Raw genomic sequence first — 13,118 nt, forward strand, 5'->3', positions numbered from 1 at the left:
CACGAGACGAGCGATGCTGCTCCCCGGCTTGGTGCCTCCAGCGGGACCAAACACGTGTTGAGACCGGCAGGTAAAAGCCAAAGTTTTTAGGGAGCGAGTGGTGATCCCCAGCCGGTTTAAGGGTACCAGCCCCCCTTTGCAGCGATGCTGTTGGCACGCAGGTGGCGACCAAAGAGGCAACGCTGCTGAGCAATTTTCTTACCTCTAAATCTATGCAACATTTACGGAAGGGACAAAGAAACTCGGCAAGAAGCAATTTTCTCTTGCAGAAGTCTAGAGCAAGCTCAGCCGTGGCTGCTCCGGGCCGCGGCGAGAGGCATCCCCAGGCTGCGCTGGCCCGAGGTGGGAGCCCGGCAGTGCAGCCCGGGGATGAGCTGGGCACCTGGAGGAGCGCTGGGGAATCCAGGCTGCTGCCAAAGGGAGCTTACTGTTGTGTTACTGCACTGGGACGTTCAAAACGGTATCTGACACAAATGCTGAAAGAGAAAAATTAACACACACATCACTGTGCTACAAAAGCTGCAGGCCTTTGAATGAGAGTCAATTTATTCTTCGTGGTTATCTTCAAATGCACAGCTCTGATCTCCTCTCTAATCACATCACAGACAGGGTCAGAAAGGAAGCATGGAAAAATACAAACCGAGCATACCACATCACATGTGTCTCAGAAGGTCTAAGGCACAAGAGAAACCAAAAGGCAGCATCTGGAAAGTTTTACTTTTTATTTTTCTAAAATACAAATGTCTTTCTTGTGTTAGTAACTTTAATACGACAGGCCGAATGCATCCGATAAAAAGGAGGCACTGGCTACAAAATTCAAAATACTGAAGGTATTTTCTGGAAAGAAATTTATTCTGTTGTTCTACACTTTAGATATAACATTGAATCAAATTCATTAGTTATTATTTTTACATCAGAACCTTTGAAGTTTGGGACTAATAAACTGGAACTTGAAAAGTTTTTTAAAGTAAACTCCTATTAATGTGTAGATATGGATCCATAAAAAACATAACCAAGAATTTTATACACTTTATTAAAAGATCAAAAAATAAACAATAACAATATAGAAGTAACATACTAAAATGAGTAGCATTATGCACATTTCTAAAGCACGTACAAGCACTACAGCAATATAACGTGGCAAAAAGAAAAATAAATTCAAAGCGTACACCCTGTTGGTAGCAGTTGAGGGAATGAACTATCGTGTTATGGAACTGAAATACTGCATTAGCCTACGCCTGTCTGGATCCGATGGTGTTTTAATTTCTTACAATTCCACAGGGCTAACTGTAATCGTCTGTATATATTTTTCTAAACTATACCATTAAATTGATATCTAATGTTTCCCTTACTTTGTTTTACCAGAAATGCCTATGATAAGAAGAGTGTGCTTCAAAGATCTACTTTACACAGTACAGTATAAATGTTTTTATATATTTAAATTAAAATTTGACAATTTAGGAGAACATTCTCTCTTTTGATTTTAGTGATTGCCTAAAATACAATTCTCTATTTATAAAAAAAAATAGTGATTTGTTGTCAGGTGATACGATAAAAGTGTGGGGAGTCTCGGTTCATTTTCATGATTTAAAATAAAAATATAATTAAAGCAAAGCTAATTGGAAAGAAAAAAAACATCCCATAATCCAATCTAAGAATGGTCTTATCATCCCCTCATCTGCTAGGATACAAAAGCCATGGCAACAAAATCATTTGGCTTCCACCACTATCAAATAGCATCTGTGTACAGTAATAAAGAACTGGAACCTTGTAATTCGGTGTCAGGTAATTCTCTCTGTTGTGTGTTTGGAAAAATAACTTCATTTTATTTAATAGTTGTGTTATTTTTGCAATGTTTAAATATCTCATTTGAGAAGCATATAGAGTTATTTTTGATGATAGAGGATGTCAGTAAAGATCACTAGCAAAGATTTTAGCAGTGCTGTCATGATCATGCTCATACCCCAACAAGTGTGACCAGCTACGATTCAGTTCACATAGTGCAAAATATTTTTCTCTCATAATCCTAGAAATGAGAAAGAGCTTGATTACAGAAATAGATTGTGGCAAAGGGAAGCCTGAATAGCGCGGTGGCTAGAATTAGCTCATTATTTCATATTAAAATCTAGGCTATTGTAACACCCACGGAGAGAGGCAACATCTGGTTCCCCCGTTTTAAAGACACTGGGACCGCACGATGCTACGGCTCAGATTCAGTGAACCGCCCGCTGAAATAAACCCTGTGGTGCAAGGTGGGCTGGCCAGGCACTCGCTGGCACCCTGAGGAGTCTGAAACCTCCGGGATGCCAGCAGCGGTGGCCAAGGAGGAGCAGCTCCTGCGCTTGGCAGCGCAACCTCAGCCCCCCATCCTGGAACTGGCAGGGAAGGGGGACAGTGACACCGAGTGCCACCACCTGCTGGTTCTACTCTGGGGTGCTCCACTCACTGCTCGAATCAGGACCAGCCTCACAGCAAAGCCAGCGATCTTTCTGAAGCAAATCTGGGGCTCTGGATTTGCAAAAAAAAAAAAAGAAAAAAAAAAAAAAGAAAACGAAACAAAACAAAACCAAAAAACTGTTCCAATCAAAAATGAATGGGTCAGCAGAGGCGCTTCAACTTCTCCAAAATCCACCCCCTGCCGTACTGCAAAGCCCCGGTGGTACCACCAACACCGTGGAAAGGGAACCAAGGGGCTGCTCAGCGGGCTGGGGGACCACGGCTGTGCTCTCCTTTGGTGGCAACTCAGTGGGGCTTCTGAGCCCCAGCCAGAAGCCCCAAGCTGGCCGCGCTGCCCCAGCCAGCCTCCACCTCCCTGCCCAACATCCATCGGCAGCTCTGCCACGTGGCTCTCTCGAACACACCCCACGGCTGTCCTACAGCAGAGGGAAGTGACCCACGACAACGCAAAACCACCTCTGCCCACCCGCTGCGCATCAGTCCCTTCCGTGTGGTGACCTTGCCCCAAAAGGGTAAAAACAAACCAACAAAAAAACACCCCCCAAAACATGCCCCCCCCCCCAAAAAAAAATAGTAAGTTGTGACATTTCAAATTCCCTCTGGGATTTAAAACACTCGCTGCAACAACATCCACCTCTCACAGATAAACACTTCCAGCTGGAAATAGGATTAGGTGCTAGGAAAAATGTGTGTGTGGCGCCATGGACCTCAGCCCTGATAGGATTCACTGAGAACACAACCTATCAGAAACATGACCTAAGGTGTGTTTGAAAATGTAGGCCGATTAAAAAAGAAAAAAAGCAATTCAAATCTTTGCTAGTGACCTTACTAATTAATTAAGCACTGTTTTCCATTTCTCTGTGCTGCAGGTTGGAGCTGACCTGTTATCAGTCTGCTGTATAATAAGCTATGGCAAACTACAAAGCTTTTACAACAGCAAAGCAACATCATGCTTTCAGATAAGTTTTATAGCAAAAAACTCCTCCTTTTCAAAGCCTTAGTAATACCTATCTCTTTTACAAACTTTTCCTGTATTATTACAGACTTTTTATATTCAAAATAAGTTCCAAGGATTTCTTTCGTGGACTATGTACATAAGTGCAAAAAAGGTGTGTCTCACACATTCGTACACTAACTGAATCAGTTTAACTGCAGCATATTTGTATCTTCAACACTGTTACGGGGTCATTCCACAATATTTTTTTTCTTATGTACAGTTTTTGCTAATATAAATTAGTATTAAAATAGTTATATGCTTAATTATTTAGCCCTGATCATAACGTAATTGCTTGAGTGCTTGATTTCTGGAAAAAAAAAAAAAAAAAAAAAAAAAAAAAAAGAAAATTGCAGGCAGAGCTACAGTACTGAAACGGATTAATTCTGAATTCCCACTGTGTGAATGAACGTGAAATGAAAGCAAGACCGGTCACTACGTCGTAAATACAGGCTGTCGTGTTTTCGAAGTGAAAATACTGTGGAATAACCCTTGCCACACAACAATTTCTACAAGCTATAAAACCTGACTCTAAATCCATGTGTTGTAAACTTCTTGACTGAAAAAGTGACCTTAAAGACACAAATTCAGCGTTCACATGGGACTTTGGGATTTTAAAAATATTCAATCATATCTTTATCTGACAGTATCGAACTGTACCTTTAACAAGCTCATACTGTTACACATCACTTTTAATTTACATGTGAAAATTTCACAAATAATGTATACAAAGGTAGCCATGTTGTAGTTTTGTTGCCATAGCAACAACAACTTAATATAATTAGTTAACAATGAATCTATCATTGTAGGAGTTACATACAAAGTTAATTTTGTTCTTAAACTGTAAACTATACAAACTAGTTATGGACTGTATTCTATACCTTACCATGCTTCAGTGTTGGTTTAGAATATAACTAAATGGGCTGAATACATGTATTAAAAATTTTAAACTTTCTCTAACTCTCCTTCAAAATTAAATTCATTAGTTACTAAAGATATCAAAAAAAGCAATAATGAAAACCTTAAAAACTAATGGTAGAGAAATGAAAATATATGACATGAATTAATGCGTTGTAGCCTAGTAACGATGTGTTGTAGTTCTATTTACATTTGGATTAGGCTATCAACTATTTTTGTTTTTTTTTTTAAAGTTATTACAGTCTTTAACATACAGTATATACTCTAAGGCCTTCAACAGGCACATGGTAAAATCAGGTCAATATCAAACTAAATCCATTCAACAGGAATGGGAAATTAGATTTTCCTCATAAATTTCACCTTTTTCAATTTTCATGTCTGTGAAATGTACAAGGGATAAACGAAACGAGGACTCCAGTTTCTCAATCATGGTGTACCCGCGTGTCCTAGAGCTACTCTACCGTGCCAGCCGGCAGCCCGCCGGGTGGAGGAGCAGACATCTCGCCAGGCACACGCGTCTCCTCCTCCGGCCAGCTGCCCCCACGAGCCACATACCCATCTCCATCGCCGCCTCGTCGGTGGTGGCCCAGCTCCGGTGGGACGCCCGCCGCCACCGGCAGGACCCCCCGCGGGAACGCGGAGCGCCGGCGCGGCTGCGGTCGGTGGCCAGCCCGGCGGTGCCACCGTTCGGGAACACTCCGAGCGTGGTGGGAGACGGCAGGGACGGGTGGCAGGGAGGAAAAGCGCTTCGGAGTGCTCGGGAAGGGGGCTGGCGCGGGCTGGCCAGGGAGGTAACGGTTTCTAGAACATTGCGATGCAAAAATACACAGTCAAAAATCATCAGCTAGAAATCTCCAACTAAAAAACACGGCTGATTGTGAAATCATGTTCCAAATTACTAACAACACTGTATTTAACAAAAATAATCTTAATAGTTTTATGAATCCATTTTATTTTAAATCCCTCTTTTATTGTCTGCTTATGTTACAGTTTAGTAGTAGTACTTTTTATTGAAACTACTAACAACCTTTTTTCGTGAAAATGATCAATCTCAGCTTTCATTTTCCCTCTGCATGACCCGTTTTATCCAAGTTTCAGCATTTCTTGCATATTGTTTGCATAAGGCTGAGAGAAATGGACAAAGAGAAATAACTTTGGATAAATAAAAAATATAGGTTCATGGAAAGTGGGAAGCTTATAAAAATGTCACTAAAATTATATTGATTTAAACAAACTTACATACATCTCTTGTCAAATAAAGGATGATATTCATGCTTTTATGACATTTGTTTAGAGTCACTAACTAGCTTGGTGACTTTGTAATAGTCTATTTAGGAAATTTATAGTCTGGCGACTTTTTTTTTCTTTTCTTTCTTGAACAAAGAAAATTAGAGCAAGTCATTGCACAACTAGTTTAAATAGTGCTACCTCAAAATGGCATTTTTGCCGAGATTGTTTTGAATTTGGTGAAGTTTAGTGCTTCAAGCTTTTCTTTCCTTAAACTCATTTACAAATTAACTCTAAATTTGCCAGCAATATAAAAACTGTTGTGGCACCTAATAGAACTACCCTGAACATCCCTCATTGGACCTCTTTTAATAAAAAATAATCCTTAAACGCTTTTTTTTTTTTTCAGTGCTTTAAATGTGACATGAAAACAGCTGTATTCTAGGTTTACATTCTATGCACATCTATGCCAGATGTTTAAGTCGATAAATAAAATAGGAGGTTACATCAAAGTGTCAAGATATACAAAAATCCATTTAGCACTGAAAAAATTCCAACCTCCTTGAACTCATAAAGCCATACAAGCTTGAATGCATCCTTTCTGGCTTAAGAAGATCAGCTCTGTTCTTTGTTGAGGCACTGGCACAGGTTGTGCAAAACCCATTTTTGATACACAAATAATTTCAAACAGGAAGTACTCAAATCCACTTTTTCCACTAACAATGTTATGGTTTTGGGAAACAGAAACTCAGTGGTGAAAAGAACAGGTATGTGGTCGCCAATACAAATGAGAGTCACCGATTTCAGGCAACGCCGCCGCCTGTGAACGCTGATGGCTGGGGAACATCCACAGACACAAGCGACCGTCAAAACACTGGGGGTGGGTGGGTGTTTTTTCCCTTCCCTCAAGGTTTGATTCAAAGCCTGCTAAAATGAGATTCCTTCTGGCTCACGGCCTTTTTGAGCTGGTCTCTTCAAAGGTTCTTGCTATGAATAATCTCCTCTGGGACGCACCGGCTGTGCCCTAGATGCCCCTCCATCACTTGTGGTCCGTGGATGTATACATCTGTCCAACTATCTGCGCTCACACTGGAGGAGAGGGGGCAAGGAAAGTCCCTAAGCAAGGCCAAGGAGCTTGGAAAAGAAAGGAAAACCTGGTTGTCAGAATTTGGCACCCTACAGGACCACTGCAAGCTTAGGGTGGCTGGCCCTCCGGACACTGGGAGCCGGCCTCTTGCTTGGTTTCAATAAAATTCTCTTTCTCCCTGTATGGAGTTTGCGGATTTACAGCAGCAAATCCACCTCTTCCACAATGCCAATGATCCTGTAGAGCCACGCCCGGGATGAATTTGGCTGTATCCTCAACCAAAATGCATTCTGCAGCCAGATTGTTCATCAACACAGCGTAACGACAGGCTGGGCTGTCCAGGGTGCACGGGCTGGAAATTGTTTTACTCGTGTGTATGAAAAGGAGGCATTGAGAACTAGCCCTTGTTTTGCAGCAAACATTGCTCTTGGTCAAGCAGAAGGTGCCAAAATAAATCCACTGACCTACAGGAGCTTCATTAAGATGAATGTTTATCTACGGTAGAAAGCTTATGCTGAGCTTTCTCCTGCGTTGTTACTGCTGTGTTTGCTTTAAAGGGCCAGAGATCATGGGGAAAAAAATCATCCACTTATGGAAAATGGTGATTAAATAATCGGTGCATGCTGACAAAATTTCAAGAAGAGCCACACAAGATTTCAGGCTGAAATGTTTCAGCATGCTTAGCGGAGACAAGCCCCCGGGCATGGTATTACCCGGCTTGGGTAACGGCTATGGGCCCACTCCAGCTCACGGTTGGCATTTGCTCCTCTGCAGTGCAATGAGTCTCTGCCCAACTGAGGCTGTCTCGCTTCACCACCTGTTTTTTTTGTCGCTCTGACTGCACCATGAGAACAGCAAGAGAGATTGTGCGTCGTTTGCAGCTGGGAATGCACTTCAATGGACAACAGAACTGCAGAAATCCCTTGATGCTTACCACCATCTGAGCAAATTGTTCCTGTCCCCTTACTGAGCCTGGCCTTTTTTGTTAGGTTTTGTTGGGTTTTTTTCCCCAAAAAAGTTTCCAGAATCAGCTCATTGTATTGAAAGAAATACCCTGCACTGGACTAAATGACTGCTGTCCTTTCATATCACTTGTACTAAAAATTTGGAGGCTCTATCTGAAGGCAAATTTTAAATGATAAAAGGAGCATTTAACACAAGCAACTTTAGCTGACATTAACAGCAAATCCAGCAAAGGGCAGAACATTCCTGTGTCGTGTTTTTCAAGCACATAATTCCTGTTTCCCACAATAACATTTTTAGTAAAAAACAAAACCCCATAAAACCTACAGTATATGAAAACTTAAGACATAACAATAATGAAAAAATGGTATTGAGTATACTTGATAATGATGTACACTTTAAAACAAATCAATAGACTATGATGTAAACAAAACAGTAAGATAACACTTTAAAAACAAGACAAACATTTATCCATCGATAGTATACAGTAAACCAACAGTCCGCTGTGCAGATGCACTTATCAGGATGGTAGTCATAAAATGATTAAGTGTGTTAAAGTAATGTGTTATAAAAGTCTATTATAATTTTCTACTTGTATATTTCATATAACAGAGCGCTGTTTGTTAATTGTTTCTATAGTGCTTTTTTTTTTTTTTTTTTGACATTCCCATTGATCAGTTTTTGGTTAACATGTAGGCTGCAACAGGCTTACTGTAGAGGTGGTAGAGAATGATAGAGGGAAGAGGGGTTATATACAGAAAGGCCATGCGCAGCTTCCCACCAAGAAGTCCTGGTGCTCCATAATTTTACTGTTCAGAATTTCAACATGGTCTGCTGCAGTGGAAAGAAAAAACAACAACAAAGAGTGAGAAGTCAGAGAGAGGTACATCTGTATTTTAATAAGCATCATTCTAATAAGATACATTTACATCCTCGCTGCGTTGCCCAAGAGAGGTTGCCATTAGTACGTTGCAGAGAGAAACCATTTTATTCCCTTCATTTTCTGACATAGGGTGAAATTGCTAATAACACACTTGGCATCCTCTTTAATCTGCACTTGGGGCTTTCCATTTCCACTGCACTGCACACACATGGACAATTAGCGAAAGAGGGAGGTGGGTGAATAATAATCTTATTTTTGGAAAGGATGGCAGGTAGCGAGTGACTAAGGGGAAGGACAAAGAAGAATCCCTGAGCCCTGTTAGCTCCTGTTTCCTTTAGAGAAAGCCACAGACAGTCGCATTAAAATTGGATCCTAAGGAGCCATGAGCCAAAGCCAGAGACAAAACACAGAAACCCCATGCCCAGGGGCCCGTCTTCTAGGAGCAAATCGCCTCTCTTGGGAGGTACTCGTGAAAATCCTCTCCTGAAGGACCCCACACTTGCCTCCTGCAGAGCTAGGCTAGCCAGTCTGGCTACCAGGATCTCGCCAACCACAGAAGGAAAGAAAAATATTTGTCAGAGCAGCGAGTGTTCCAGTTACCCAACTCCAAACCAGAACAGTTTTGGGAATTGCCCCTCAGCACCGCAGAGTGCCAATCAAGGTCACTGTCTGGCAAAACCCTTGAGCACATGCACCGTTTCCATATCCAGGTGGTAGCATGGAACGATGTGTCCTCAAGAGATTTGCTCACCTTAAGTTTAAGCACAGACACGGGGGGGTAACAACCCAGGAAGGGGATCAAAACACACATGCTGCTACATGAGCACGGTTGCTTGGTGGGTCTTGCGAGCTCTGGGGATGCTGGTGGACATGGTCCTTTTCTACCAGCCTCTGAATGTGGTTTATGCCCCACAGCTGCGAGGTGTGAAGAGGACAAGTGCTTCTGGCAGAGCAATGGCTCACACACGTGCTCACGCTGCCCTTGTGAAGTACAGGCTCCTTGTCTGTCCCAGACCCAGGTTCTCTCCATGCCCAGCAGCCTGATCCCCAAGAAATCCCATCAAATTCAGGATGTTGACCCTGCTTTTAAGCAAAGGTTTTTCACAGCCCTTAACAGCATGGCCGATACTTTGTTCAGACTGTGCCATGCTCCCTCCTTGCTAAAGAAATACTTGAGTAAAGAAATAACCATAGAAGTTCCTTGCCTAGTCTGAAATCACTGTTGTCAGTGCGAGTTTAAGCACACACACATGTAAAAGTTCAAAGAATTCAGAAAAAAAAAAAGTTTCCTGAAATAAACGCTGAAAAAAAATCTCAAAGAGTTTGAGAACGATGCTCTTCCAATGCAAATGATCTCCTCAGTGGGTGGGACAGGCTGTTTTACATGTGTTACGGAAACGGGTTAATATGTTGGGTGTGACGTCTGTTGTTTGAGAGGGCAGTGCCCCGTGTAAGGCAGAACATTTTCACTAATGGGGACAGCTTGGTGTGCACCCCTGCACCAACAGGGCTCCATGGCCAGTTCGTGGGTCCTGTACACACGCGGTGCTTTATCAAGGTCAGCAGAGATGAGGGCCACCACCAAGATGAGTAACTTCTGTTGATTGCTAAAGATATCATTAGAGGACTGCTTGCCAAACTCATTTCCAGCATTTAAGTACTTGCCTATAATACGTGACCTAAGGAAGAAACAAGTTGCCTATCTGTGCATATTAAATGGCCCGCACTAGGACAATCTGGCAACCTCTTGTTCAGTCGGATGAGCCGCTTCTTTACTCTCTTGGGGTGAAAAAACACAGCAACGAACTGAAACCCTCAAGGGATTTTCTCTCATGTACATCGGCCAATATTCACAAAGAAAAGCAATGGAAAAACAACACTGCTGCTTACAGCTGTGAAATAATACTCTCTAAGTCAAAGAAAATGACAAACTCCTCCATCATTCCCACTCAGCGAAACCCAGCAGCCCAGGGAAGCCCAAGATCTGCAAGCAGGGTGAAGGTTATGTTGTTTGTGGCATTCGTCTGGTCTTAAAATACATACAAGGACCTCTGAAGAAACCCACCACGAGCCAGGCCCCCACTGCGGCTGAACAGCAGTTCTCTGCTCAGACCAAGCCAGCCTTGCAGATGCACAGCAGCTGATGACCTACTCCTGCTTACCCCAGGAAAGGAAATATGCCGCTAACAGCAAAAGAGAAGTTACACCTTTTCAGCTGACTCATTACCAGAGCAGTCTTTGCCATCAATAGCGCAAATCCCTGAGGCATCTGCAGGCAGCTGGGGGCCGTGCAGAGCAAGAGTAACCTGTAAACACAGCCATCAGACTCACGGGGACGCAGGGAGGGAGGCTGCGAACACCGTAAAACACGTATTTTAGACACAAGGAAACACAGCTTGTTGTAACCATAGGGCTGGTCCGTATCTGTGCTGCAGCTGCTGAATTTCTGATGAGTTGGCAGAGCGTGAAGCCACTGGGGTCCTGCAGGCTCGGTCCCTCTGCCCGAGCCAGCCCCCCTTCTGGGGGATGCAGTGCAGTGCCCTTGTACAAAGCAATCCACCGTAAAGAGAAATACCGAAAAGGAACTTACTGTTCTATCGGGAACTTCTACATTTGTGAAACAAACATGCTGCTACTCAGTTCATCTACTGATAACTGGGATATCTACAGCAGAAAAAACAAAGAACACAACACATTAAAACATTGTCTTGAGATTGGGCTGCTCATTCTGTCTTCAGTATCAGGTTAGTAAGTACATCAGTGCCTTATAAAACAGGATCCATTCCCAAGATGTCTTGATTTTGCTACACATTAAGTACAACGTAGCTGCATCACTACTGATGCCTCGTGGAGTACGTGGTGACTGTACTGGGATCTTAACTCCATAGACTACAAGCAAGACAGAAATGCCCTGAAACTATCTGGCTGAAACAGGACTCATACAGCCACAGAGCAACGCTGCACAGAAATTTCTGCTTTCTTCTCATGACCGATACGAGTATGAGTAAGACTTGCTCTACCTGCAAATAACAACAAAGCACAGGGAAAAAAAAAAAAAAAAAAAAAAGACTAGCGATCCCTACTGCGAGCAGTAAAACACTGCCTAGGATTTTTACAGGCAAAACTGCTACGGAAAGCCTTGTGACCCTGCACTAGCAAAAGACTCGAGGATGCCCCTGAGACATGACTGACATTCAGCATGGCTAACAGCCTCCTACAGAACAAAGTGACACCCCGTTTTCTTTGCAATAGCTCTAAACCCGAGAGCATAACAAATAAAAATGCTAAAATTAATACGGGGGGCAGGGGGGGGGGGGGGGGAATGTTTGAAATGTCTCTGGTCTAACTGGGGAAAGTTGTGGCACACCAAATTATTGGGAAGCATCACTAGGACAGTTTGTGCATATACAGTTTGGGACTGGTGCGGAAGCAGCCATCACAACTCAGTATCTTCAGAGGAAAGTTTTGGAGAGAATTATGGCTCGGCAGACATGCATGAAATCCTGTACACTTACGGCAGTGCTACAACGGCACGTACTGCACACCCAGAGTCATTTCTGTAGGGATGGGTGATACGCTACTGGTATAAATAAGCTTCAGACTTCACAGCCTCGCCCCCCCAATTTTAGTTTTTGGGGGGGTTTTTTGGTAGTTTTTAGAGTCCAATCTTGGGGCGGGGGGTGGGGCTGCTTTGCGTTCCCACTTCCACTTTCCAGCCAGGAAAGGACATGCCAAAATACCACGGGGAAGGATGCTCAGGGTGGTATTTCTGCTTGAGACTGAAAGCAGAAGTGCTGCAGGTCTTGCGCGACGGCACGGTCAGGACTTTTACAGCCCGGTTTTTCAGGACCCGGGGCGGGGGATGTTTTTGGAGAAGCCCCTGCACCCCTGCCAATCGCCCATCCCTACGCTCCAGCTGGGCTCGCCACCCATCCCACACGTGGCAGGACCGGCTGGTGCCCCCTCACCGATCCCCGGACACGCACACACACGCACGCACACACACGCTGCCTCTGCGCGCCCGAGCCTGCGCCAAGCCGAGCGGGTCGGGAAGGCGCTCGGCCCCGCACAGGATCCAGCCCTCGCCCGGTCCTCGAGATCTGAACACGTGAAAGAAAGCCATTGAAAGGGCCAAACCTGATTGGCGGTAGCTGTTGCAGCGAAGGGGACGCTGGTGGCAGGAGTTGTTGCTGCAGACACAGTGGTGGGCGTAGCACCGTGCATCATGGGCACTTTCGGAAGGGAACCATGGAAGCGACATACGGGAGGGTGGAGCGTATATATATTTTTTTGTTTGTTTGTTTTTGTTTGTTTTTTTTTTTTTTTTTAAATGTAACCATGGCAACATGTGGTGGATTTGGGGGCGTGGCAGGAATCACAGCAACAAGCCATGTGACATCGTCATGAAGGACACATCGGGGCGCAGCATGCAATCACAGTGCAAAGCAAGACAGCGTTGGGAAAAAAAATAAACAAGAGAGAAGGGGAAAAGCCAATTACAATTATAATTAAGGAAAAAACCAAAACATTCTCAACACTTAGTACATTTATAAGCAGAACAATGATGTATTAGACTCCGAGGGCCAAAT

The 13,118-nt window shown here is 43.6% G+C and overlaps 1 protein-coding gene across 13 annotated transcripts in view; it reads right to left on the reverse strand.

The window, feature by feature from the left end:
* Nucleotides 1-1,016: 1,016 nt before the first annotated feature.
* Nucleotides 1,017-13,118, reverse strand: part of MBNL3 (muscleblind like splicing regulator 3) — a 97,470-nt gene continuing 85,368 nt past the window's right edge. For 7 of the 13 annotated variants that reach the window (XM_037408149.1, XM_037408154.1, XM_037408152.1 and 4 more), the window contains 3 exons: nt 12,667-12,761; nt 11,120-11,193; nt 1,017-8,480 (listed from right to left, as the gene is read on the reverse strand). In XM_037408149.1, coding sequence (XP_037264046.1) covers nt 11,137-11,193; nt 12,667-12,761 — 152 coding nt within the window. In that variant the 3' untranslated portion in view covers nt 1,017-8,480; nt 11,120-11,136. The remainder of the gene's footprint in view (nt 8,481-11,119; nt 11,194-12,666; nt 12,762-13,118) is intronic. The other 6 variants (XM_037408156.1, XM_037408147.1, XM_037408146.1 and 3 more) reach the window with 5 other exon arrangements.

Source organism: Falco rusticolus, chromosome 14 (genome assembly GCF_015220075.1).
Source record: "Falco rusticolus isolate bFalRus1 chromosome 14, bFalRus1.pri, whole genome shotgun sequence".
Taxonomy (NCBI): Eukaryota; Metazoa; Chordata; class Aves; order Falconiformes; family Falconidae; genus Falco; species Falco rusticolus.